The sequence below is a fragment of the Gopherus evgoodei genome, chromosome 11, assembly GCF_007399415.2.
Source record: "Gopherus evgoodei ecotype Sinaloan lineage chromosome 11, rGopEvg1_v1.p, whole genome shotgun sequence".
Classification (NCBI taxonomy): Eukaryota; Metazoa; Chordata; order Testudines; family Testudinidae; genus Gopherus; species Gopherus evgoodei.
Window position 1 is genome coordinate 33,427,475 of NC_044332.1, and position 27,684 is coordinate 33,455,158.

Sequence of the window (27,684 nt, forward strand, 5' to 3'; positions counted from 1 at the left end):
TTCTATACACACAAATACATAGATTCATAATCATAATGTGTATACCAGTGACTCAAGCTGAAGCTCAGGAGCTGCAAGTGGTTCTTTAATGTATCTCTGCAGCTCTTTGCAGCACATATTAAAACACTGTGTGATTTAACTATTAACTAAGCTACATTATTATCCAATTTGGATGCTTTTGCTATGTTATTAACCAATTGTAGAACACTTGGTCAGTCATTTTGCTGTGAGAAATTTTATGAATATGTATAAATTAAACCATGAATTCACATTACTGTGGCACTTTCCGGTAATGTTGATCACTAAGTTGTGTCCTGAACAACTGACGCCTGATTATCACTGCTGTATACATAGCTCATAATGACTATTGAGTGGAGAACATTACAAGCCTTCATATAAGAGCTTACTCAATATATCTTTAGCATGCAGTATTACAAGCCATTACTTTTATTGCTCATTCTCAAGGCTTGAACCTTCTGTTTGCCCTTTGGGGTATCTGAACCTGCATTGTCACAGCAGTATGCTAGTTTGCCTTCCAATACAAAGATTATAGCAGCCTAAGTTTGTATAATAGCCATTTGAAGCTTGTCTCATGTTTTTTGATTAGTATAACGTTGAGTCATAATTCATTTGATACTGAAAACCATGTCTTCAGTAGGTGTAAGTGGGTGTGTATCTCCTTTGACTTCAATGAAGCATTTGATCCACATGAACTGAGGATCAGACCCAGAGTTTGGTAAGATGGTCACCAGATCTCTTTCTAATTGAGTTCCTTGGACACTCCAATTAAGCACCAGGTTAGAATAATCCAAAAATGTAAATTTCTGCAGAAGGATTAATCATGATTGCTGTGGAGAAAGTAAATAAAGAAGTGTTATTTACTCCTTCTCATAACACACGAACTAGTGGTCACCAAATAAAATTAATAGGCAGCAGGTTTAAAACAAACAAAAGGAAGTATTTCTTCACAACGCAAAGTTAATCTGTGGAACTCTTTGCCAGAGGATGTTGTAAAGGCCAAACCACTAATGATTCAAAAAAGAACTAGATAAATTCATGGAGGATAGGACCATCAGTGGCTATTAGAGGCCCCAGCCTCTGCCAGAATCTGGGAATGGGTGACGGGATGGATCACTTGATGATTATCTGTTCTGTTCATTCCCTCTGGGGCACCTGGCATTGGCCACTGTCAGAAGAGAGGATACTGGGCAAGATGGACCTTTGGGCTGACCCAGTGTGATCGTTCTTATGTTTAATGAAGAAAAGAGAAATCACCTACCAATATCCTTAAGGTATTTTTGACGATCTACTGCACAAGTTATAAGTTTCTCCATTCTGACCATTTGCTAGAAAACTCATCTTGGACAGGTGAGATTGGAACTGAAAGCAGTCCAAGCACCAATCTTCAGATCATAATTTTATGGTTAGGTACTTGTACCTCAGTGTTAATTTAACTGAAATGAACTACTCCTGTGTCTGCAGGCTGCTGATGTATCAAATCCTAAACTAGGAGGCAAAGTAAAATAAAAAACGACTAGCACTGCCAAGTAACTGTTATATTACAGTATAAATTATTTGAACCAAGTAGAATCGGGGGCATTGAGAGCACTGGCAGTTACCAGAAGCCTGGAGCTGAGGTGGGAGGCAGACAAAACCACAGGGAGAAGGCAGTCAAGGAAAAGTAGTCATCAAAAATCCTGTGGTGGTATTTTACAGCTTGGTAAAATATATTTGTATAAAGCTTTATCCTAATGACTCCAGCATAACGATGATTGACAGTATTGAGGACAGAGACTTGAATCATTGTATGTTAGGTTAGGTTTTAGTGTGTAGATTAATTATATAGATAAGTAGTTTTAAGTCACGAATCTTGATAAAATTTATTCCCATCCATTAGATTTGCAAATATTTGTATGTATGCTTGCTGGCTCTTCTGCTAAAAATGGTTGTTTCCAATTTTCGTAAACAAGCCTGTGGTTGCAGGGAGGAAAATAAACAAGCAAGCAATGTTCTATATACAGTATTTAACTGTGGAAAAAATTAGACTGAGGAAAAAAATTGTCCGGAGGTTAGATTTATAGATCTTGTAACAGAAATGTCAGGGATGATCAGAAAATTATCTACGTTTGTAATAATTGGAAATAGATGCGGAAAAACATGCCAACTGAATTTTGCATTTTTTGTTTTTAACTGAACCAAGGAGGTTTGTTTATATATCAGTAAAGTAAGAGAGTGCACTTGGCAGCAATCAGCAAACTCCTCATCAAATTGTTTGCATTATAGTTTTAGATACAAAATAATTATTACATTGTGAGAAAATTAGGTAAAAGGTAAACATGATTTTAAATAATTTCCTGGGTCTGAGCTTTATTCTGCAAGCTTTTAAGTGTGTACGGGATTGGGGCCCAAGACCTTAAAGTTATAAAGGTCTCAAATTTACCTTTAGAAACCCATTTTTGTTACAAGCACCAGCCATGGCCCAAAGAGTAATTGTAAATCACCAGATATACTGAACATTGTAGACTCATGCAATAACCTGGGAGAGCCAGTGAACAGGGACAAAACTCTACAGGAATGAAGAATTTAAAGAGACAAGGATCTTATTTTTAGATTGATATTTAAAATATGTTTTGGAATAGTCCCAGTTGTATATAGCTAGTAGTTTTTTTAACTGGGTAATAGTCTTTATCATCAGTTGTTGTACACAATCACTGTGTGCATCTAATTTTTGTGACCCTCCTTGAATTTACATCCCTTCCTCACTGTTTTCTCTATCAATAAATAAACTGCAAAAGGAAGGGCTTTGTTAATCCACATGAATGAGTGGAAACCCATCAATAATTTCATACTCAGTACAGGTTCAGGGAGCAACATCCATCCGGTGCACTGAATGAAACGGGGGCCTTGTGGAAAAAATGGTATGTGACAGTGTCATTTAGGATTGTATCATAATGCATATGCACAATGGGGGCAAATTAAGGTTGCACAAGCCATCTTAATTCTGGCATTTCCTAACTTTGGGGAACTTGACTCTGCATACTTAATGTTCTTTTAATGTAGTTATTTTTATATAATTCTAATTTTAACAAACTGTTGTGTAGTCTATATTTATAAACTTCATAATACACTTTATGGAAGTAATAGAGTCTTGGTAATAAGAGACCTTACTAGAGGATTCTGCTATTAAGCATTTACTGGCCAAAAGGGAGGGACTATATTTATGTGTGTGTGTCTGTCTGTCTGTCTGTCTCAGAGAGAGAGACAGGGAGATTGAGAAAATTATAAGATTTTTGTAGTACATGTAAGTAAGGCTCTTTGTAGAGATTGAAAAGAGCGAAGTACGTGAACAAATACTTACCGAACATATGTGAACGATGTGTGCTCATATTTAGAGACAATGCTTGAGCCTGTGAGTGCTGAGCTATCAGCTCCCAATAAAGTCGACAGGACTTGAGGGTGCATAGCACTTTGCAAGATCATGCCCCTATAGTAAAATTTAACTGTATCATATCTGATTTTAGAAATTGGATTGATCTGGCATAAAATGCTGCTCTGCTCTGATAATGGGGTGGTGCTGGTGCAAATGAGGGTGGAATTTGGCCCTGCCATTGGGTAGGGAATAAGTCTTAGTAATGGCCTGCAGTGGGTTTGGGTATGGGTTTAATCTGAAATGAGTTCTACAGAGGGCACATGTGGAAAAGTTGCACAAGACATAACCATACAAGCTGGCCATCTTTGCCTTAAAATCCCTGTCCTGTTAGCAAGCAGGGGTTGATAATGCTGACAAAGGGTTAAGTAGGTTCTGCTGGACTCTCTGAGCTTACTTACACTTGCAGGAAAGGTGTATTTTTACATGTGCTAGCTAACATGTTGAAATCCTAGTGGAGACAAGGCAAGTTTTAGTGTATTTAATATGTGTTATCTAGTTGAGGTAAACCTAGTGGGGAGCCTAGGATTTACCTTGACCAGTTAATACATACTCATGCCTTGTCTACCATAGGATTTTAACCTATGTTAGTTATCATGCATTAGCTAAAATGCATCTTTTTCCTGCTAAAGATGCGGCTACTGAGGCAGATGGCTCATTACCCTGACCAGATGCAAAGGAGATGGGAGTAGTTCTCTGAAGGGAAATAACCTGAGCAGCAATCCTTTGGTCAGGACCCCCAGGAAAGGGCAACCACAGAAGAAGGCTTCCACTGAACTTTGTTGCCCTTTAGGGTGACATTTTCAAAAGCATGTAAATAATTTGACTTTCATGGTGATTTCTGTTTGTAAATCATGCAGGTGCTTTTGAAAACCCCCCTCCTTAGTGTTCAGAGTCAGAGGCTCTACAAGGTCTGTGAACTCTGTTTTAGAGCAGTTTGGGAAAGGCACCTGCTCTAGCTCTCATTAAACAGAACTCTCCGGTCCTTAGGATGGGTCACTTGAGATTACAGAACTTCGTTTACTTTAAAACATGCAGCCAATTTACTCTTGCTCTCGGGAGGACTGCCCTCAGCTAGCCCGGATGGGTCCCAACTCAAGACAACAATAAACATTAGTTATGCAACTGAAAACGTTTCAACTAATTGAATGCCACCTCACTAATGTGACTCTTTGATGTGCTGCAGATCTGTGTGAATTCTAATCTACTGCTTGGCTTTTATCTGTCTGGGTTTATTGGAATGACATAAAAGCTGGTTTTTTTTAACATTGTTAATTAACTCTGTATTTGGTTATATTGTTAAAGGAAATTGTTTCATCATGTGTTAATCACTGAGGCAACTGTCTTCTATTCCCCCTAAGGAAAAAAGCTTAGGAAACCCTGAACTTTGTCCCCTTTTGTCTCTATCCCTTCAATGGAGATGCAGATCCTAAAGTATTTAAATTGTAAATGTGAATCAGATTCCAACGGAGCCCTTAGGGGTTCATGTACCTCAGTCAAGTTATCAGAGCAGGAATTGTGTTGATGACACTAATTAGACTGTAGTAAATACAGTTAGGGATTGTGGATTGCCCGTCTCTGACTTTGCACTGAAGAACTGCCATATTAGAACAGACCAATGAACTATTGGAGAGTAATGGTAGGAACTTAAAAATGGGAACATTTAGAATATCAGGAAAATCTTCCAGTCTCTCAACTCTGTTGGCTTCCCATGGTACCCAACCTTGCAGTTAGGACCCAAAGATGTTTTTGGTAGGACACAAAATTTTTCACAGACTGAAGTCCTGATTCAGCAAATGTTTAAACATGTGTTATTTTACTCACCTTAGCAGTCCTACTGAACTAATTGGTGCTACTCATATAAATAAAGTTACATACAGGCTTGTGTTTGCAGAATCAGGGTCTAGGCATTCATATAAAGACTTCATTGCAGGTGCTCATCTCCTCTCAAAATCAGGCTGTTTTTTTAGGCATCTAATTTTAGGCACCAACATTTGAAATTTTTTCATTCACATTTCTAGACCTTGTGGTTGCAAAGATAATGATCCAAATGTAAACTGAATATAACTACTTTGGCATCAATGTAGATTGCACTGGGAAATGTTCTGTTCATATTAGACTTTCAGCATGAACATATAAATAAGTTCTGATACACTTAAGTGTGAAATTAAAAATGTCTGCCCTGAATGTAAATACATCTTTTGGCCAATTAAATTTGCGTAATCCTACCATACCTCAAATTACCATTTACAATAATACAGGAACTTCTATAGCGTTTTTTTTTAACCTGAAACAATGCAAAGGTTCTGAGCTATAAAGTAGTGGGAGAAAAATGTGACGGGTTTTAGGTCATGGCTGAAAATTTGGATGGTGTCAGAATCACAAACAGAATTTAACAACTTCTCTGTCAATTTATGGAATGTTCTCCCAGGTGAAACGGTGGAAGCACCATCAGTTGTCAGTTGCCACACTGAAAACTGTATTTAACAAGACACTGATGTGGCCTGGAGACTAAACCCCAGATTCCAGTATCAGTCAATGGGATTTAGGCTCCTAAGTGCCTAAATCACTTTTGAAAATGAGACGTAAGCTCCTACGTTATTAGGCATTGCAGCGCAGAGCACTGTAATGCCTAAATACCTTTAAAAATCTGGGCCTTAATAAATTCCAGTTACAGTGTAAAATGGAGCAATTCTATAACAATGTTGAGACACAATAGTGAAGTTACTGGGTCCCTAGCAGCTGTGTTTGGGATAAAGTCGGGCCAGTTGTCAAAGCAGTTCTATTGTCCATTTGTCAAGCTTCTTATTCTTTGATGAAAGTTTCTTCTGTGTGACCAAATGCCAAAAAAGCATACCTGCCACATAAAGACTCTGCCTGTCAATTTACACAGGCAAACCAAAACAGATAGCTGTGCCCATGTTGAAAAGCTGCATTACAGCTGGCAAACCCTACCAAGAGCTAAAATCCATACGTGGCTGCAAAATCTGGGAAAGTCGCAAGCACCTTACACTCTCAGCCTGCCAAATTCGACATGTACGTGTGTGCATGTATGCCACATACCTAGAATAGGCTAAAATAGACTCTTTACCAGCATGTTCTACACTCTTGTGGTGCACAGAACTGTTGCTGATGTCAATGAGCCTTTTCAATGTTTGTCAATTATGTATAGAGCTAAATGTAGCTGGGCATGTTTCCAAATCCATAATATTAATTTCACTAGTAACAAAGGATATGGAGTTCTAGGGCAAAACACGTTCTTCCTGACTTCTCAGGGAGATAGATATGAGCAAAATATGCATCACAGCTTCAGATTTTTCATATTAAAGACCCAGAAGGCTCAGGATGGTTAATAACGAACAGTATGAAAAATTACAGGTCTGAAAAAGATTATATGAAAAGAACCTTTTCTTATTCCTTTCTATTTGTAAGTTGTCCAAAGAGAAGTTGAAAGTTTATTAAAGTAAGTTAATAGTCTCCTGTGCTTTATCTACCTGAGGGAGCTGTAACAAAACCTTGGCTGGAACAGGAAATGTACAATAAATCCCCTTTTTATGACTCTGTAAGTCAATGATTTTATGGTTTTAGTAACAGCTGTATAAAATATTCTGTTTTTTTCTGGATACATAAGTAAATTAAATTGTAAGTAATACTAAGATCATTACAGAAAGGCTCAGGAAAGTGAAAACCTGTTCTGAATACATGCTGTTGATCTCAACATGACCTTTTCTTATTAACAGTCTGGGTCTGTGTACACATGGATATAGAAAATACTACATGGAGTAAAACAGAAATGGTTGGAATGGACAATTGGTTTTAGCAGACAGATTTCTAAAAGCAAAAATATCGTATTGGATGTTTTCCTTAGCTAGAGCTTCACACAAAATGTGTTTAGCTCTTTAGAAATAGTAGCCCGTTACCAAGGTACCTGGGTCTCGTATTACTAAAATAATCAAAAGAATATAACAGAAAACCATGATTGCTATCAAAACACCTTCACTAGCTAATGTTTACAAGATTGATCATAGAATCTGAATCTAAAGGTAGAAAACACCTGGTATTGTCATGTTAGCACCTGGTCATCCTACTGTAGAATGTTAAACAGGGGGGGTGTTTTGATCAATTAGGTAACTGGATCTTCATCCCTTCCCTTGGATAAGTATTCCACTGACTAAAAGATTTCACTGTTGCATGTTTTTTTCCTGATATCCAGTCTAAATTTTTCCTTTCTTGATTTCATCCCATTGCTCCTAGTTGTATTCCAGTTAATTATAAAAAAGAACTCCTTTCCCTTTTTGGTGTTCACCTTCAGATATTTATAAACTATTATTACATCCAACCTTTAGTCAGTTCTTAGACAAGCTATAGCTATGTAGTAAATTTTTGTAGCTGTGAAGTATTTTTACAAGACATTTCTCACTTTCTAATTGTCTAAACTTTTTTTTACTGTTGAAAACATTTTAGTGCATATGATGCACTATAAACAGTTACACTAAGGCACAAGTAAACACACCAGTAATTCCTACTGTCCCACTAATAGTTTGCATCATAACTTTCTGTTTCTGATCACATATTACTCAACCTCTCTTACCACTTACTCAGTAAAATATTTATGTGAAAGGGCAACAGTCTATAAACTTTTTTTAATAATCTATTTTAAAAGCATGAGATTTTGCTAATTTACAGTTCTAATAACTAAGATAAACACCATGACTCTGACCTTGGTTTTTAATCCAGTTACTGGCCGACTGACTACTGAGAGAGAGAGAGGTAGAAGAGGGTGGGGAAGTGAAAGGGGAGAAAGTTAAACAAGGGAACAAATTAATTCCAGCCAGCTAGAGGCAGTTTCTTTCCTAGCCTCGCTTTGGTATGGCTATGAGAAGAAGAATAAAGAAATCAATCCCTTTTCACATTCTTGTCAAATCTGCACTACTGCTGTTACATCTGTATGTCCTAATCAACTTATTCAGACATCCACACAGCTCTGAACATTATCAGACAACTTACAGCTGAATTCTGTCCTCATGGCAGTGTGAGCTCACTGATTTCAATGAGGTTGCACTAGTGTAACTGAGGGCAGTTTGGGTCTACAAGATATATTTTGCATCACTGTAGATTACCCAAAATTTTGCAGGATATAATAATCCAACTTTTCCCTTAATTTCTATATAAACCACTCTAAGAACAAACCTACTTTGGCCTCAGCTCCACTAAAGGCTTGTATACTCTAGGAAATGACTTAGTGTGATAACAGTTCTATTATTCCTTAGATGTATAGCTCCATACCAATTCCTTAAATCCCACCTGGAAATTCATAGGTAGCCAGTGCAGATCATGAAGCACTAACTGAACATGCTCATATTGAAGCACTCATGTAAAAATGGGAAATGACTGCCTAGGAAGGAGTACTGCAAAAATGGAGATGAGGTTGGGTGATCATAGTGAATCACAAGCTAAATATGAGTCAACAGTGTAATGCAGTTGCAAAAAAAGCAAACATGATTCTGGGATGTATTAGCAGGAGTGTTGTAAGTAAGACACAATATGTAATTCTTCTGCTCTACTCGGCACTCATTAGGCCTCAACTAGAGTATTGTGTCCAGTTCTGGGTGCCATGTTTCAGGAAAGATACAAATAAATTGGAGAAGGTCCAAAGAACAGCAACAAAAATGACCTATGAGCGAAGACTGAAAAAATTGGGTTTGTTTTGTCTGGAGAAGATCAGCTTGAGGGGAGACATAACAGTTTTCATGTACATAAAAGGTTGTTCGAGGAGGAGGGGGAAAATTGTTCTTAACCTCTGAGGATAGAACAAGAAGCAATGATCTGAAATTTCAGGAGGGTCAGTTTAGGTTGAACACTAGGAAAAACTTCCTAATGGTCAGAGTGGTTAAGCACTAGAATAAATTGCCTAGGGAAGTTGTGGAATCTCCATCATTGGAGATTTTAAAGAGCAGGTTAGACAAACACCTGTCAGGGATGATTTAGGTCAGAGGTGGGCAACCCACTTCCCGCAGCTCCCATTGGCTGGGAATGGTGAACTGCGGCCACTGGAAGCTGTCGCAGGCTGGGCCTGCGGATGGTCAATGTCAGCAAAATGTCTCATGGCCCACAATCAGATTACTCTGATTACCCACATGTGGCTCACCACTGATCAAGGTAATAGTAAGTCCTGCCTTGAATGCAGGAGACTGGACTAGAAGACCTCTCAAGATTCCTTCCAGTCCTACGATTCTATGTCAGCTCATCATGTTTAATCCTATGATCCACCCTAGGGTTAACCAAGATGTTAAACATGGCTACTCTTGTCTCCTTTCAGTACCAACATGTTTAACACTTTGTTCACTAGTGTATGTTGTAACAGGATGGGGAGGGCATGGGTGGGCAGATCTTCAGGAGCTGACCCGCCTAGTCTCCTGCAACTGTGTAGGGCATCCATATGAAAGCATGCACTCTGCAGAGAGGATGTGCATCTTCTGTGTGGTCTCCTCAAATCCATGCTGCTGTATGTGGCATCCTGCAGACTGAGAGATGGAGGGGGGATTTGCCCTTGACGTTGCTCAGATATTGGTGGATCTCCCACTTTATGTAAATTGCCAGCCCTTATTTTGGCTGGTAATTGCTGGCTATGAGTTTATAGCCATTGATTTTGTAACAATTGGCTTTTTCTTTGTTTGCAATATGGGTCTCCTGGAGAGTGAGGACATCGATGTTGATTGTCTTCATATTTTCTCCAGATAATCACTCTTGGACCATGAGTCCTGGCAGATCTTTAACCCAGGTCTGATCTCCCTAGTACATTGGCCTTGAAAAGACAGACTTATTTTGTTGCTCTTTTGACCAGGAGGTTGGCAGGCAGCGTTCAGTCGCTGGTTTGATGATGATAGTTGTGGTTTCCCACTTAATAGTGTAGGCTGTGTGAAGGTCCTCATCTTCCATCTCAGAACAGTTCTGCTAATGAGAGTCCCAAATCCATTCTAGCTTGAATATAGCTACCTCCCAATTTACTATTCAGAAGGGGAGTATTTATCTCAGCATGGCTCTATTTTCTTTTTTCCAACATAATTTAGTGCTAATATTTCTCATGCCTAATTTATTTGTTGTTAAAAATACTAAACAGTTACACCAAAATAAGCCACTCTGTGTTTCAACTGAATTAATCCAAGTTTAGAGTCTGTTATTCTTTGTTCTCAAATTAACAAACTTTTCTTTGGGGAAAAAAATGTTTATGGTGCCATTGTCCAGAATTATTTCAGCAATAACAAAGCCATATAAACAGCAAGTGAATGTTACATTTTTAAACATCTTGCCTTCAAGTCAAATCCAGGGCTAGAAACAGATAGCCCACTCTGTGTGGTGGGGGAGGGGGTGGGAGCCAAAGGGATAGGTCTGGCTAAAAAATGATCAGCTGTGAGAAATGACTGCGTTGAAACAAAGGCACATTTTAATGGTGCAGAGCAAAGGTGATTTCCTGTTATGTTTGGGGCTTGGTTGCCCCTTTGAGGGAATTCTCTTTTTCTCTGGTAATTTAAGCCCGTTTCTCTCTGTCTCCCCCCAATGCAGAGGGGAAGGTGCCTCTGTAGGTCACGTCATTTTAGACTATGCCCTGAACAGGAGGTTACATTAGTTGGAGAGAGCAAGCTGCTAGGGGATGGATCGCCTTTCTATTTTCTCTTTTAGATTAACTTCATCTGGACTGAAGGACAGAAAGAACCACGTTCTGCTACTGTGGGGAAAGTTTGCCGCAGGACTCTGGCTCCGGAGAGGGGTGGGCAGTGACAGAATGAATGCAGCCCTCCTGGCAAGGGCTGCAATTCACAAAGGTATCGGCTCCCGTGCAGCAAGGCAGATCAGAAACTCTACCTCTTATGTTTGAAAAGAAAGCCCCAGACGTGATTGTTTACACCAGAACAGAGACACTCGGGAAGGAAAAACCCGCCTCCTTGTGTCCAGTGGAGTGTCTGAAAGAGACTCTTCTTTACCTCCGTTGTAGGGTGGGAGGAGAGGTGTGTTTCTAAAGTTTAGATCTGGAGCGTGCAAGCTTGAAACCAGGATCTCAGGACTTCAGCAACTCAGCCAGAGCCTAGGGGTCCGGGTGGGCGAGGTTCTGAGGCCTGCAATGTGCACGAGGTCAGACGATCATGCTGCTCCTTTCGGATTTAAGAGTTTGTGGGTCTGTGAGCTCTTACAGGTCTGGTTCAAGAGGTTCTGTCAGGGTTGGCTCGGCGCCCGCACTTTCCAGTCGCTTTACAAGAACTAGCTTGATTTGGCTTCCCCCCTCTGCCTTGCTGCAGCGAAAACTGAGAGCTCGCAACCTTCCCAAGGGATAAACAGGAGGCGGGGGGTGCGGGGACGGGACAAGCGGTGTCTTATACTGATGGAAGTTAATGCAGCCTCAGGTCAGCTCGGCCCCCCTCCTCTCCGCCGCCGCCCAGAGGAGCGGGGTTAAGGAGGGCCAGGAGGAGGAGCTGGGGCTCTCTGGCCAGGAGGTGGGAAAGGGAAAAGGAGCTGGGCTCAGACGGAGCCCGTATTGCAAAGCCGGCCCGTCCCTCCAGCCTGCAGAGCGGGGCCCGGCGAGTCCCAAGCGCTTCTCCGCCCTGGCCAAACTTTGCCGGGGCTGCGCCCACGGGCCCTCCCTCGTGCTCGGCGCCGGCAGGAGCGGGGCGCACCCAGGCAGCTCCCCTCGATCCCCCCCAACCCCTGCGCCTTGCTCCGATCCCGCCGCGACCCCTAGCGCCTGCCCGGGGCAGGTGGGCAGCCGGAGCCGCTGTGGCGAGGGGCAGGGAGCGAAGAGGCGACTCCGCCAGGTCCGGGGAGCGCGCGTGTGAGGTCCCGACCCCCGAGCCCGGCGGGACCATGTTGTGCTGCGGCTCCGCCGCGCTCCTCCTGGCCCTGACCGGGCTCTCGCTGAGCAGGGTGCCCGGGGCCCAGGGCGCCGCCTGCGAGCCGGTCCGCATCCCCCTGTGCAAGTCCCTGCCCTGGAACATGACCAAGATGCCCAACCACCTGCACCACAGCACCCAGGCCAACGCCATCCTGGCCATCGAGCAGTTCGAGGGGCTGCTGGGCACCCACTGCAGCCCCGACCTGCTCTTCTTCCTCTGCGCCATGTACGCGCCCATCTGCACCATCGACTTCCAGCACGAGCCCATCAAGCCCTGCAAGTCGGTGTGCGAGCGGGCCCGGGCCGGCTGCGAGCCCGTCCTCATCAAGTACCGCCACGCCTGGCCCGAGAGCCTGGCCTGCGAGGAGCTGCCAGTCTACGACCGCGGCGTCTGCATCTCCCCAGAGGCCATCGTGACCGCTGAGGGAGCCGGTGAGTGCAGCACCCCGGGAGCGCAGCCCGGCCGCCCTCTGCTCCCCGCCCCGCCGGCACTCCGGGGAGCGCAGCCCGGCCGCCCTCTGCTCCCCGCCCCGCTGGCACCCCGGGAGCGCAGCCCGGCCGCCCTCTGCTCCCCGCCCCGCCGGCACTCCGGGGAGCCCAGCCCGGCCGCCCTCTGCTCCCCGCCCCGCCGGCACTCCGGGGAGTCTAGCCCGCCTCTCTCCCTGCTCCCCTCCCTGCGGCGCCCCGGGAGCCCAGCCCGCCTCTCTCCCTGCTCCCCTCCCTGCGGCGCCCCGGGAGCCCAGCCCGCCTCTCTCCCTGCTCCCCTCCCTGCGGCGCCCCGGGAGCCCAGCCCGCCTCTCTCCCTGCTCCCCTCCCTGCGGCGCCCCGGGAGCCCAGCCCGCCTCTCTCCCTGCTCCCCTCCCTGCGGCGCCCCGGGAGCCCAGCCCGCCTCTCTCCCTGGTCCCCTCCCTGCGGCGCCCCGGGAGCCCAGCCCGCCTCTCTCCCTGCTCCCCTCCCTGCGGCACCCCGGGAGCCCAGCCCGACTCTCTCCCTGCTCTCCTCCCTGCGGCACCCCGGGAGCCCAGCCCGCCTCTCTCCCTGCTCCCCTCCCTGCGGCACCCCGGGAGCCTAGCCCGCACCCCCTCTGCTCCTGCTCTGCCATCTCCCCCAGGAGCCCAGCCCACACCCCCTCTGTTCCCCTCTCTGCCATCACCCCCAGGAGCCCATCCTGCACTTCTCTCTGCTCCCTTCTCTGCTCGCACCCCCGGGAGCCCTGCCGCACCCGTCTCTGCACTCCCCCCATGCCCTCATCCCTGTGAATCCAGCCCAGAACCCTCTTTGTCCCCCCCTGCATGTGCCCAGCACACTGTGAATCCAGTCCCCGGTTCTCATCCTTTCTGATCCCAGTCAACTCCAGCCCACCCTGCTTGTGATCCTCTTCTGGTTCCAACTCCCAGCCCTCATGCCTTGCTGATAGTTAAGGAGATCACCTCTAATCTTCAGTCAACCCTAGGTTCATGGGCCCCCAGCCAGCTCCATCTGCTATCCCTCTTCTTCTCCCCTTTGACCTTTTTCCTACACCTGAATCTCACTCTCCTCCCTTTCTCCGCTTCCCTTTGTAGCATCTCACTCTCTTCCCAAACCTATCTCTGTCCCTCCTTCCCCTATCTAGTCCCTTCTCCCCCTCTGCTCCCCTTGCCTTCCCATCTCACTCCATGGATGCTGGTGACATCTGAGAGTGGGTAGGTGATGCTTGCATATAAAGGTGCAGAGACAATGGACAATAGTGCCCTGCAGTAATGTTATTTCTAACAGGCTGGACACTGCATCCATAGACTCATAGACTCTAGGACTGGAAGGGACCTCGAGAGGTCATCGAGTCCAGTCCCCTGCCCTCATGGCAGGACCAAATACTGTCTAGACCATCCCTGATAGACATTTATCTAACCTACTCTTAAATATCTCCAGAGATGGAGATTCCACAACCTCCCTAGGCAATTTATTCCAGTGTTTAACTATCCTGACAGTTAGGAACTTTTTCCTAATGTCCAACCTAAATCTCCCCTGCTGCAGTTTAAGCCCATTGCTTCTTGTTCTATCATTAGTGGCTAAGGTGAACAAGTTTTTTCCTCCTCCTGATGACACCCTTTTAGATACCTGAAAACTGCTATCATGTCCCCTCTCAGTCTTCTCTTTTCCAAACTAAATAAACCCAATTCTTTCAGCCTTCCATGTGTGGTTGAACATAACCCTCCCCTGCCACCTGTTCCTCCAATTCTAAACTTGTCACTCGGATCCTGTCTCCCATTTCCAAACCCAGCTCTTGCCCTCAACTCCTGTTGTCTCCTACCATAGGCTAAACTTACCTCTCATCTAACCCTCACCTCCATCCAACTCTACACCCTTCTGATAGTATCTTTATGCTCTTTTGTGTGAAATAGTTTACCTCTGACTTTTTACTCTTGTTTAGCATTTGTGTGGAGCTGATTGAGATTTTTTAGTGACATTTGTTGTTGAAATGGCCTTTTTCCAAAACTGAAAAATTCCATAAGAAATTCTTACTTTTTTGAAATTTTTAACTTCTTGTGATTTTTTTTTTAATTGACATTTTTCAGTCAAAATTTTTATCAATGCCATTGTGGACAATCAGCATTTCTAGTTTATTGAAAAATGGGTCTTTGGTAAATGAATACTTTCAACAACAGATTCAGAAACATTCTCTGTTCAAAAAGTAGCTTAATTTTTTTGTAAAAACTGTTGAAAAAATGAAATCCTGTAAAATGGAAACAATTTCCCATATTTTAGCTCAGCTTTAGTATTTTGTAAATATAACTGTACTATAGTAGGGCTGTTGCCACACTATAAATGTACCCAATACTGTGTATACAGTTCCTCATGCCCTCCACTCACTAAAACCATGTGTCCTTCCGGAATAGGCTGCACTCGCTTTATTTTGCATAGACGAGTAGCTGCACATGTGTGCTTGTTGAACTTCATGCTGCAAGCTAGGTTGTGCTGATGGGAGCAAGGTGGCGGTGCCTCTATTTCCGTGGCGGTGTCAACATGAGAGAGATTGTGATGGCCCCAGGAGGAGTGAGGCTCGAGGTAGGACAAGCAGTTGCCCCTGCCTGTTCCCGTGCCAGCAGTAGCACAAGGACATGTGCAATAGCAGCTGGGGGAAGAGCGGCAGAAAATAATTGTTGCATATTTAAGATAAACTTATAATAAATATTACTAGTTTTACGGCATGCATAGATACTGGGCCAGAACCTCAGCTATTAGGGTTGCAGGCAATGTAACTGAAGGATGAGTGTGGTAAAGATGGCTACATGATAACATGTATGTCTCCTGGTCCTGGGGTTAGATGAGGGTCAGTTTGGCCCCCAGTTCAAATTAGAGTAGCCTCAGAGATGCTCTAAGTTGTATCTGGCTGTAGTGGCCTCCCAGGAGATCACTGGAGGCTTCTGGAGCACAGCAGCTCTCTGGCCCCATTCCCTTTCATTGGCCATGCTTGGAGCTGTAAAGGTAGTGTTGGTGGTTGTTTCACTGCCATCTAGGTGTTCCTCTTACTGCAGGAGAATCCCTACATAGCTGGTTAAGCTGGCTTTCCAACTGCTTTGTGCTGCCAGAACACTGCAAAGCTCTCATTGGCTGGGCGCTGGCTTTTTTAATACAAAAAGATACAACTTCAGCCATCCCTGAGCTGCTGCCTCTGGGATGGAACATGGAGCCTGTTAAACATTGCACAGCAATACAATGTACTAGGACAAGCAATGGAGAAAGAAACCCATTTATTTCCGATTGAAAGAGCTGAGATAAGCCAAATTAGGCAATATGTAATTTGGGGATTTGGCTAGGACTGGAATTTGGTCAAGGCTCTGGCACTAGAATCCTGCATATTTACAAAATGATCAATATCTCAGTGTTCATCTCATCAGAGAGAAATACATATCGCTGATCACGCTTGGAGATACCATAGGTGATGGTGTAAGTTAACTATTGGTAAGTGGTTTGACTTACATGCCAAAGTTGGCAGAAGAGGATGGTGTAGTGAGAAAAGGAAGTTTTAAGATCGAGCAGGCTTGCACCTGTGCTTTATCTTACACCTACTTACACTCTTCTGTTAGTTGCTCATTCTGTGGCAGCCCCATCTTTCAGCCCCTTTGATGTGTAAGTTACACCAGCTTACACCAATTTGTTGATTCACTTATACCACCATTGATGTCACCTCTGATTCTGATCCATAGCAAAGTGCTTTGGATGAAAGGTGCAGTATGTAACTCATTACTGTTGTCATCGTTCTGTTGACCCTTACCTTTCATTCCACTCCATATAAACCAAACCCCATAATTCCTCCTCCAATGCTTTCTCCATTTCCAGTCTCATCTTATACCCTATTCCATTGCATGCTTCTCTTCGTGTGCCCATTTAACCTTTCCCTTCCATCATTTCTTTCCCCTACCCGTATATTTTTTTATTTCCATACCAATCTAACTCCTCTTCAACATTTCAAATTACCATTTCCACCCCTTCTAACTCTGAGATCCCCCTCTACAACTCTTAACCGATACCTCAAGCTAACTCTGTTCCTTATACTTCCATAACTAACCCTTTCCCTCATACGTTTCTAACCTGTCCTTCCTCTGTAATTGTACCCCACCTCTAACTCCACGTGTCTGTCTATAGATCTGTTGTTGCTGATTCTCTGCAGACCTGCAGGAGGATTTCACTGAGGCTGGTTTTGAATTCCAAAATTAGGAATAGGTTTGTGAATGTCTCATTCTGAAGCATATTTACAGACTCTTTCCTTAGCAGCATTGAGATACTTTCAAAACTGCTTTAAAAAATGGATCCAAACTGAATGAGGCTTGGCAAGTCAACAGATATTTGAAAGCAGTGGCATTCAAAACTGAAGGGAGGAGGTTTCTCTAAAATTGCCCCCGAGTTACCTATTGCTGAGGACCACAGCAGCACAATAACCGCTTTGAATGATTCCAGTGTGAAATCCATGAACACTTCACTGTCTGGAAACCTGATGATGTTCTGATTTCTGGGATTTAAAAATTAAACCAGCATACTATCCATTGGACTGAAGGTATTCTTCTGAGGAATACTAAATCCTCTCCTTTAAAAAATATAATGAAATATTTCTAATCTAAGAAAAGGTCAGAAGAAAACTGGTATCATCCTATTAGAGGATTGTACCCCAGTAGAAAACATCACTAATACAAAGAACAGACTAGTTAATGATTTGTATACAAGGCATTTCTCCTAAGTTTTTTCCTCTTAAGAATGCACTTTCTGCAGCTAATATTGTTGGTGAAATGCACAGTCAATGGATGTGTAAATTCACATTTTTTACTGAAAAGGTTTTCATCATTCAAAATGAAAATATCACCCACAAAGTAATAGTTCTTTGCACTTTTATCACATCTTTTGTCCAGGGATCACAGATTTCTTTCTAAACTTTGACTGACAAAGGTAAGCATTATTCAGTCCATTCTGTTGTAAAAGGGCAAATTAAGGATGGGGTTGTTAAATGACATAACCAAGCTCATAGTTAGTGGTAGAGTCAGGAATAGAGCCCCTGAGCCCAATTCCTTTTCTCTGCTCACCAGACCATACCACCTCCCTAGTGAACAATTTACAGTATATGGACTCACAGTGTGAAATAACTTTATATTCTATCCCGTTGTAGAAAATCTCAGTTCACAGAGTTTCTCCCAGTTAATCCACAACATAGCAAATAGTATTTTTAATTAAAATAAAATTTTGTTTCTTTACTCATTTTTGTGCATGTGGATTGGCAGTCAGATCAAGTTGTTAGATTGCTAGGGTGAACTCTTCATCTGGCTCTGGCTGGGTAAAAGAACTGGACTGGTTTTCTGTTTATCTTGAGAAAATATTTCTTATTCTTTGCTTTCAGGAGACTGATGTTCTTGCATCAGGTTTATAATTATAATAGGACAAAGGGAGGAAAAATGCATAATACAAAGCAGTTTACGTACAGGAAAACTGTGCACACTAATTAGCACCCAACATCTTCACCAGAAGAGAGTTAAATCTGGGCTCCATTCTCCCAGACCTGCACTTTTTTGCATAGTTTGAACTACAGTTGATGAAGTGCAGCATCTTGATACAGATTCTGAAAAATGCACATTCTTCCTCACAGAGATTATGTTGCACATGTCGTCAGTGGTCAAGTATGTAAATCAGTGAGTGTCTGTGTCCCAAAAGGTCAGGGGAGTGGCCCTAATTAACAAGTTAGATAAATCAGGTCTAACTGACCACTACATAAATGGGCATAGCATCTTGGGCTTGTGCCAGTATCGTTTACGTAGTATATCACTGGGGACTTTTCTAAGCTTGTCACCCTAATAGGGTCCAAATTTTTCCATGAGTGAACTGTCATTTGATCATTTCTCCACTCTGTGAAGAACAGAGAGGCTTTTCTTTAACACTGGTCTGGCAGGTCTGTCTTTCCCACCTATTTTTTCATTCCAGTAAACACATTCTAGTGGCCATTTTAAGGAGAACTGTAAAATTAAAGATTGAAAGAGCCCTATTAAATCATCTTGTCTAGCTCCCTGCTCGGTACAGGGTTCTCCCATAAGGCAAAGCCCAACTCCTTTGGTCCATTTGAGTTCCCATGAGCCTGTGTTACCAGAGCTTGAAATATAACCAGACACCCAACTACGAAATCTACTGGACGGTGACGGGTACAAAAGATAAAGAGGCCAGCTTGGGTGAGAGCTGGGGCAACACCCTAGCCAAAAGCCCATCCTTAGTTGCTGCGTGGGAGAGGCTGTTGCGATTCCTACCATGACCCTGCTTAGGGCTTCTGTCTTTCATATCCAGGCTATGATGTCAGACTGATTTAAAGTCCACTTCCCTGGAAGGAGCCAGGGCTGCCTGGGAGGGAGCAAGTGGGGCAATTTTCCCCGTGCCCCGCAGGGGACCCATGAGCCCTGGCCCGGTGGCAGTCCAGGTCTTCGGCAGCATTTCAGCGACGGAGGCCCTTCAGTGCTGCCGAAGATGTGGAGCAACTGAAGGCCCCGCCGCCGCCGCTGGGTGAGTACAAGCACTGCAGCTCCCCCACTTTGCCCCAGGCCCCCTGAATCCTCTGGGCGGCCCTGGAAGGAGCTGTCTGTGTCTTTTCTCTACTGTTACTCCAAAGCCCCCTACTTGTGGAAGGAATGATATGTCCACTACTGTACCATTCACTCAGCCTTGTGACTGCTGTGAAGGGGAATCTCAGTTACTCTGTGCCACTCCCATCCTCTGCCATTAACAGCTATTGCCTCCTTTTCTGAAGGGAGAGAGGTAAGTCAAGGGTTTAACAGACCAGTCAGAGCAGAACACACCTGTACAAATGGAATTAGGAGGCTGAAAGGGGATCACTCAGCCCCCTCACTGTTTCCTCAGCAGTCACCCATCTGGGAGAATCCACTCTTAAATGGGGATATCAGGGGAGGCGGCGCCACCCCCTCTGATATTACTCCCTGCAAACCTCATATGAGTTTGATTTGATTCAAATCCTAGACCACTATCCTGATCTTATTTACTACGCTCTACACCGTGGGATATTATCTGGGGAGAATATGAGTTGGGCAGCAATGGTGTCCCTAGCCTCTGTTTGCCAGAAGCTGGGATTACGCGACGGCGGATGGATTACGTGATGATTTCCTGTTCTATTCATTCCATCTGAAGCAGCCGGTATTGGCCACTATCAGAAGACAGGATACTGGGCTAGATGGACCTTTGGTCTGACCCAGTATGGCCGTTCTTATGAGTCAGTGGAGAGGATGGAGTCCACTCTCCATACGGAAGGAGCAAGATGGGCAGCCACAGAGCAGAGGGTCTCTGGCTAAGCTCTGTGTAAGCTCTGAGCAGATGAGCCAAAATTTGGCCCTTAAATTTGTGCCATTCCTTTATACTGTTGTAAAAGAGAGTCTCCAAGTCTGCATTTAGAAGATACTGTAACTTTAAATACATCAATGTTTATAGCTGACTCTGGAGGCCAGTATGAAATTGTATATCTTTGATTAGTCTTCAGGATCAACCAAATCAAGACAATCCTGGAAGGAGAAGAAAATGATATTTTCAACATGTTTGCATTCCAGTTGTCGGAACAGAGAGTGCTAAGGTCCAAATTTGCATCTCTGGCCTTTGATTTTTGTCGCCAGCTTTTGCGCATGTAAGCGATTTTTACCCACAGATGTGGGGGTACACCATTTTATATGTGCTAAATTGCTATTGTGTGCACAGGTGGCTCAACCATTCATGCCAGTCTTGTTACCCCATTTGCTTCCTCCACCCGTTGTTGTCTCTGTGTTGTTCCACGTTGACTTCCTGCTAGTCGAATGCTCGTCTCACTTCAGTTTACTAAACAGTCACTCTCTGTTCATTTAAGTCCCTTTTAAAACTCACTTATTCTGCAAAGCCTGCAAGATGTGAGTGTTACTCAGTGTGACCTGCCACCTGTGTGTCATGCTTTTAGATTCCAACGGCTTGAAGGCAGGAATTGTCTTTATTTTTGTATACAGTGCAGCATCAAATATGCTGTCAGTGCTAAAGACCTGACTGAAGAAAATACCTAAGGATGTGCTTATATCTATCCCTATGTAAGACAGTGCTGAAGTCCCGAATAGGGATGCTTTTCTGAACAAATAGTAACAATAAAACAACAGCAGATAGAAAGGGGCACTTGCAAAATAAGAGAGTTGGTTTAGGCTAGCTGAACATTTATCTCTGGAAACGTCCAATTTATAAAATGGGATATGTTCATGTGAAGTGACAGGAACGTAGTTGTTAAAAAAGAAAAATTCTGTGTCATGGTGCACCTGCAGGACATGGAAGTGTAACTTCGTAGATCTGGATATTTTCTTTGCCGAGTCTTGAATTATGCTTCAGTCAAAACAGTTGCCTTGATTATATGTGATGAGAATAGGTTGATTGCTTTGAATATTTCAGAGAAATAATATATTTAATTCTTGGCTTTACTTGCATCTATCATGAAGGGGCAAGGTCCTTAAATTATATTGGAGCATTCTTGTAGCATTCATAACATATTCTCCAGTGATACTCTACTTCGTTTCCATATGGAAGCTGAAGCCATTCCCCTAAATGGTGGTCCATGTATTGCCTATCACATCAGTGGACTCCTGAGCAGTGTCAAGGTACATGTGAATTTCTGCATTTGGAGAGGAGAGTAGACCAGAGAGTAGATCAAAGGAAAGGCTTCCCCAAGCTGATAAAACTTTGTCCATTTAGCTTGTAAGAGGAGCAATGTAGAATGGACACCCAGTATTACAAGGAAATAAAAACATGGCTTGAAGGTGTGTGGTGCCCTTGGTGAGATTGGGTGGGGGGAGGAGGGAAGGAAACACAACCACAGAAGGTAAAGCAAGTAAAACAAATGCTAGGATCACTTTACTATGGGGCACCTGATTGGAAGTCTGAGATTCTTTGCTGTATTGTGCCTCCCCTTCCTCCTTTTTATTTTTTATTTTAGAGATTCTGTGGTCAGAGTAAAACATATTTTGTGTCTCACTGGCTAGGTGGAGAAACACTAGCTTCAGTTAAGTCTTCCTTCTCTCCTCTCTGTCTCTCTAGATGTGTAAACACACAATGATATGTATCTAGCAGCAGTGGTGCTGCTGCACCCCCTGGCTAGAAGTAGTAACAACAAACACCACATCCACGGTTCCCGCAGCAGCACCCCCACTACAAAAATTGTTCCACCACCCTGGCACTAGCAGCACTTAAAACATAAGTAAAAGCATTAACTGTTCGTGCTCATTATAACTATTTGCAAATGTTATTAGCTCTGTTATTTCCAATCCAATTGTTTCCAGACTTAAGGTCAAATACAGCTCAGAACATACTTTGCACAGCTCCTTGGACTTCAGTGAAATTGTACAAGTGTATAAGTTAGGGCAGTCATTTGCATGTAACAAACCACACATTTCTAAGGGAAGACTGTGTGCATGCCAGATTTGTCATTTTAAAGTTGTCATTTTTTAGTCCTCTGCATAAAAAATGCAAGTAAACCATTTTCTTAGTTTCAGAAAAAATATTCACTTGTAAGCTGAACATGTGTATTTCCAGCCTTACAAGAGACATTTTGAGAAAGTTGTGAGCTAAAGAAGAGAGAATTCTAAACCTTACTAACATTGTTGCTGCTGGTGACCGTATAGTGCCTCTCTTTAATATATCTATAGCATGAACTGTAGGAAAAATGGTTTTTGTGGTGTATGTATTGATAATCTATGTGCAAAGTCAAGATTTGTGGAGTTAAGTACCACCTCAGGCTGTGATCATTTTAAGTGAATAAAGCTAGAAATTTTTAATTTTCATATGAAATGCAAAATTCTGCTGTTGGATACTGCTGTTGGATCTTAACACACAAAGCTGTCATTGATGCAGTGGAAGATCTAAGCAGAATACCGGTGTCAGGATTCACTGTGTGAATCTAAGGACAGATCTTCTGTTACCTTGAAAGTTGTTTTGTCATTTTTAGTTCAGAGATGACATAATGCCCTATCCTAAAATACTTGTACAATGCAAATATTTTGCAGTTAAAGAAGATACATTAAAGAACAATAAATATCTGAAGTAGATAATTAAAACTAAATTAATTCACATTGAAAGATTTCTTAGTCAGCAGTGCTGAGGAATGTTCCCATCTTCTCAAAGGAACTGAAGAAAGTCCTCAGACAACAACCCCTCAGTTTGACTTTGCTGTTTCCAGCAGAGTTCCTGAAATGGCTTCTGTAAGGCTGCTCAATGTCATTTTAATTGCAGTAATAATCAGGATCACATTATTCTTGGATTTCCTGTAGCCATAACAGGTTGTTTATTCACAACAAAGTTTTCTACCAAATCACCTCTGTCCGTCTCCCCTTTTCAAACCTTTCCTCCCACTCTTTGGCCCTTGAATTGTTGCATTTTGTTATACTTTTTTTCCAATTATTTTTACAGTTTTCCTCTGAAAATAGATTTGGTGGAATGCGCTGTAGGAAAGATCAGGGATCCTTATAACAAGGCCATTGTTTTTAAAAGCATAGCATTGTCGGTTTCTGGCAGTGATAAGAGTCTGCATTTGTTCAGAGAAGATTTGTGATTTGTCTGTGCTTTGCATATCTCGAACATAAATGAGATTACACTTTTCCTTTGGAACTCATATGATCATCATTTACTATCAAATGTTATTTCAAGACATGGTTCTGTTTATTGCTATATTATCTTATGGAGGCGCCTACTGGCTTGTGTTCTAAAATGGCCTTAATGGGGCATCAATTCTTGTTTTTCTCTAAAAGTTGATAGCAGATTGATGTGAAATTTCACAGAGAGTTAATTTTTAGGCCTTTGAATTTTTGATGCAGTTTTTGTTTGGTGTTTCATAACAAATTTGTTAATAGCCTTTGAATTTGGGCTTGTGCTAAATTTTTCCCTTGGCAGGCCTGCTGTTTCTCCTTGTCAGAAATTTCTGTACACAATTGTCTGGACAGAACTTGGTAGAGAGGTAGATCCTGAGGGCCACAGGGAGAGTGTTTTTATTTGTTTATTTTGGTTCTTTTTAACAAATGTTTTAAACCATTATTTGCATTATGAGTAAAAGTTTGTGCACAGTGCACGTAAACTTAATGGATGCTAGGTGCAAACTAAATAGATTGGGTCAGGTTACACAGAAACCTGATTATTGGGGATGGGTGTACTAAAGCTTGATTGACAGGGAATGCTGGGTGCACAGAAGTCTGACTGACTGGGCATGGGGAAGTGCTGGGCATTTTCAAGTGTGACTGGTTGACGGAGAGGTGGGAGAGCTGCATGCAAACCTATTGGATGAGGACCGGGAGCACATAAAGCCTTCTTTATGAGAAGCTAGACTGTTGTGTCAGAATGTATTCTACAAGAGAGAAGGGATCAAATGTTCTCCCACTGTACTTTAAGCCCCACATGTCATCCCCCCACTTATCCAATGCCCACCCCTAAATAAGCATGAAATAAATTGAGATGAATACATACAAATCTTCCTTGTGAAGCAGTTAAGGTTGCTACACACATGACGTGCCTCTCTCAAACTCATCAAAACAAGGAAATGAAAAGTTAAGCCACCTAATAATATACTGTATATCCTCTTCTCCTCCTCCCATAGACACACATCTACGGTGTGTGGTAATAGTAAGACCATACACTACAATCTTAACTCTGCCCATTAGGGTTGCCAGACTTTTACATCACCCCCTATAATTGCCTTTCTACACGTAACCCTTTCCCAAATTAACCTCTGCCAGCACAACAAACATCCATAACTACTAGCACTGGGGGAGGAGAAAAATGAACTGGTAAATGAGAGCATGCTGAAAATGGAGCTGAGTTGAGATGGCAGGGTATGAAAGGTGTGATCATGCTAAGGTGTACTGTGGGTGGAGGTGTTAGGTGGCTTAATTTTTCATTTATGTGTGTTTTGGGGTTTGTGTTAGGATTGCTATACACATCATGCATAACTGTTTCTCAGTCCCAAAGCTTTTTATATATTACTGGATAATAAGGCCAGATTCTCAGCTTGTGTAAACTGGTGTAGCTCTACTAACTACATTGGAACAAAACTGATATACCCCAGCTGTGCATTTGGTCCTAAAGCTATTGAAAAATATTCCCATTATGAAATTTATCCTACTTATAACACCACTGATGTCAATGGCACTTTGCTCAGCTGCAGGGGGGTGCTAGAGCAGATCCAGTGGCAGAATCTAAACTAGTGTCATATGAATTTACTGTGCTGTGTAAATGATTAATAATAAAATTCTCTGGAATTTGTTTTTTGAGTGCAATTTAACTTTTAAGAGGGGTTCTTCCATGTTCATTTAAAAAGACTGAAGGAAGTGGAAGTGTTTGTAATCCAGAGGTGTCACTGCATATAAGCCTTTCTCATGATCACTATACTAAAAAATGTTTTTAATGTGGAGATGGGCTCAACCTAAAAATTCAGATGCAGATCTCAATGTGAAATGCAAGCACCCGAACGTTCAGGCGACGTTGGAGCTGGGGCTTTGGTTGGTTTAAGGAAATCTTCATTTCTTTTCTTTGGAGAGTGTATTTTAGTGCTGCTTATTTTTTCTTCCATACCCGCTCCTTGGGAACGAAGATATGAAAAATGCTGCCCATGATGTTTCTTTTTTACTTTCTTTGCTGGCTAGATTCTGTCTCTCTCCTTTTCCTTCTCTCCGTCCCTCTTTTTGAGTCTGTTTCTGTTCCCTTGTTACCCATTATGAAACAGACAAGTCTGCAGGGCTGGAAAAACCGACAGAGGTTACAGGGGTAAGCAATAGTTCAGGCTGCTGTGAATGTGTAAGAAAGATCCAGTTTATGGGCATTTTGTAGATTTTTCTTTTTTAAGAATTCACAAGACTTCTAGTAATGGAAATTGCTGGGGGGAGTATCAGACTGGTAGTAACAATAGGAGAGGCAGAAACAACTGCCACAGGTCAAAGAGAGGCCACGATTCAACGTACTGAATAAGAAAACAGAGCTAGGTCCCAGACTATGTACTGGAGTTTGGAAAGGTGAAAAATAAGAGGAAATATGATAGCTCAATATAAGAAAATAACAAACTTGAAGAAGGCTATATGGATTATACCTTTTATCCTGTCCTATAATAAAAGGTTAAGAAATACTTCATAAAATTAAAAACACAATTAAATTGGATAATAGGAAACACTTTTTAAAAAGCCATGTATAATCTGTAGAGTTTACACCTCTAGATGCTATTTGAAGTGAACAGCCTAGCAAGATTCAAGAAAAGTCTCAGATAAGATGAATAAGAATAGTAGCTGAAATGTTACTGGTTAACATAAAAATGACAAGTACTGTGCTTCCCAGCATAAGTTGTAGTTGAAGAATAAGCTAACATCAGGAAGAAATTTCTTCCCTATTGCAATACTGTAAAGTTAAATGCATTATGTAGGGGTCAGTACTTCTGTATGCGGCAAACCGTTTTTGGCCATTGTTAAGAAGAGGATTCTGCCCTGGAATGCTAGGACATTACCCTTATGCATACTACGCTGATACAGATATGTGATGCTGAAGTCTCAGGTTTGCCAAGTTTACTATTTTAGTGAAATAAACCAGTGATATTTGAAAATCTACATTCATCCTACATGTCTTTTATCCATCTATATAAGGTATATTGCATGCTGTACAAGGTATAAATATACGTTAAGGAAATAAGATAGATAGATAGATACATCCAAGACTTTTTTTAAAATGGGTGCCTAAAGTTAGGCTCTTAAATCCATATTTAGGCACATGCGCATGTGCACACAAACATGCACATGTCATTTGTAAATAAAACGTATGGCCCTGATATTGCAGTTGAATTCACATAATGGGACCCTTGCACCATACTGAGCCTCATCAACTTCCATGGGGCTCCGTGCAAGCAGAACCACATTGATCCAATTGCAAGATTGGGTGTCTGTCTGTTGCTATGTGTATATATATATATTCCTTCAGTTTTTCTTCTTTGTAGAGAATGATATGCAACAGCTAATATATTTTTATTAACAAGACATGCATATAAATCATGTAAACTTTGGTAGTGTTTAAAAATAATAGATTTGAAAATAAGAATATTAATTTGGCACATATTCTCAATTTAGAATGTCCCCAAATGCAGTTCTTTGGAAATTGGGCATCATGACCTCCCCCTTACCCCCTATTCCTTATCTCTCTCACAAAATAATCAGAACATTTTTAAGGGGAGAAAACTGAAACGCTTATCTTGGCTTTCCCTTCAGTGACAGGATTGTGGTTGGTTTGTTTTTTGTTACTGAGGAAATCAAAGTTGAATTGTCCTCAGGCATCCAACTGAGTAGAGAAGCAGTATATGTACATTTCAGAATTGCCCCAAACTCATGTCTGAATTGACACGTATTTCCATTCTTGTATAGATCCTGCTACTCTGTGCACCGTCACCAATGGAAATTTGACAGTTTCTATTGTGAACTATAAATAATGTAGAGGACACTTCAGCATGTAACATTAGATGCCTGCTAAAAGACAAAATTCAGACTGACTTCAATAGGAACAGGAGAGGACTCTAAAACGATGCAACCTCTATTTCATTAATAGGGTCTTACATTTTAATATACTAAATATTAGAGAAAAATTAAGCAATTTTAATGTGGCTGTATTGAAATAATCAATATTAAAAATACTAACATTTCTTTACATATTTTACGAATCCATACCAGATTTCCCTATGGATTCTAATAATGGCAACTGTAGAGGCTCCGGCAATGGTGAGTACATTTTTATATATAACTTTTTTAATAAGTTATCTTCTTTCAAATTCTTTTAACTTTTAAATAAGACCAGTATTTAATGATGCATATATTGTTGTGTTGTCTCAATTTTTTTGTACACT

The 27,684-nt window shown here is 42.2% G+C and overlaps 1 protein-coding gene across 2 annotated transcripts in view; it reads left to right on the plus strand.

Annotated features, from left to right (window-relative positions):
* Positions 1-11,818: 11,818 nt before the first annotated feature.
* The window catches only part of FRZB (frizzled related protein), a 32,134-nt gene continuing 16,268 nt past the window's right edge, over positions 11,819-27,684 (plus strand). The window contains exons 1-2 of one of the 2 annotated variants that reach the window (XM_030581068.1): positions 11,821-12,743; positions 27,512-27,559. In XM_030581068.1, the coding sequence (XP_030436928.1) occupies positions 12,284-12,743; positions 27,512-27,559 (508 nt within the window). In that variant the 5' untranslated portion in view covers positions 11,821-12,283. Of the gene's footprint in view, positions 12,744-27,511; positions 27,560-27,684 lie in introns of both variants that reach the window. The other variant, XM_030581069.1, reaches the window with a different exon arrangement.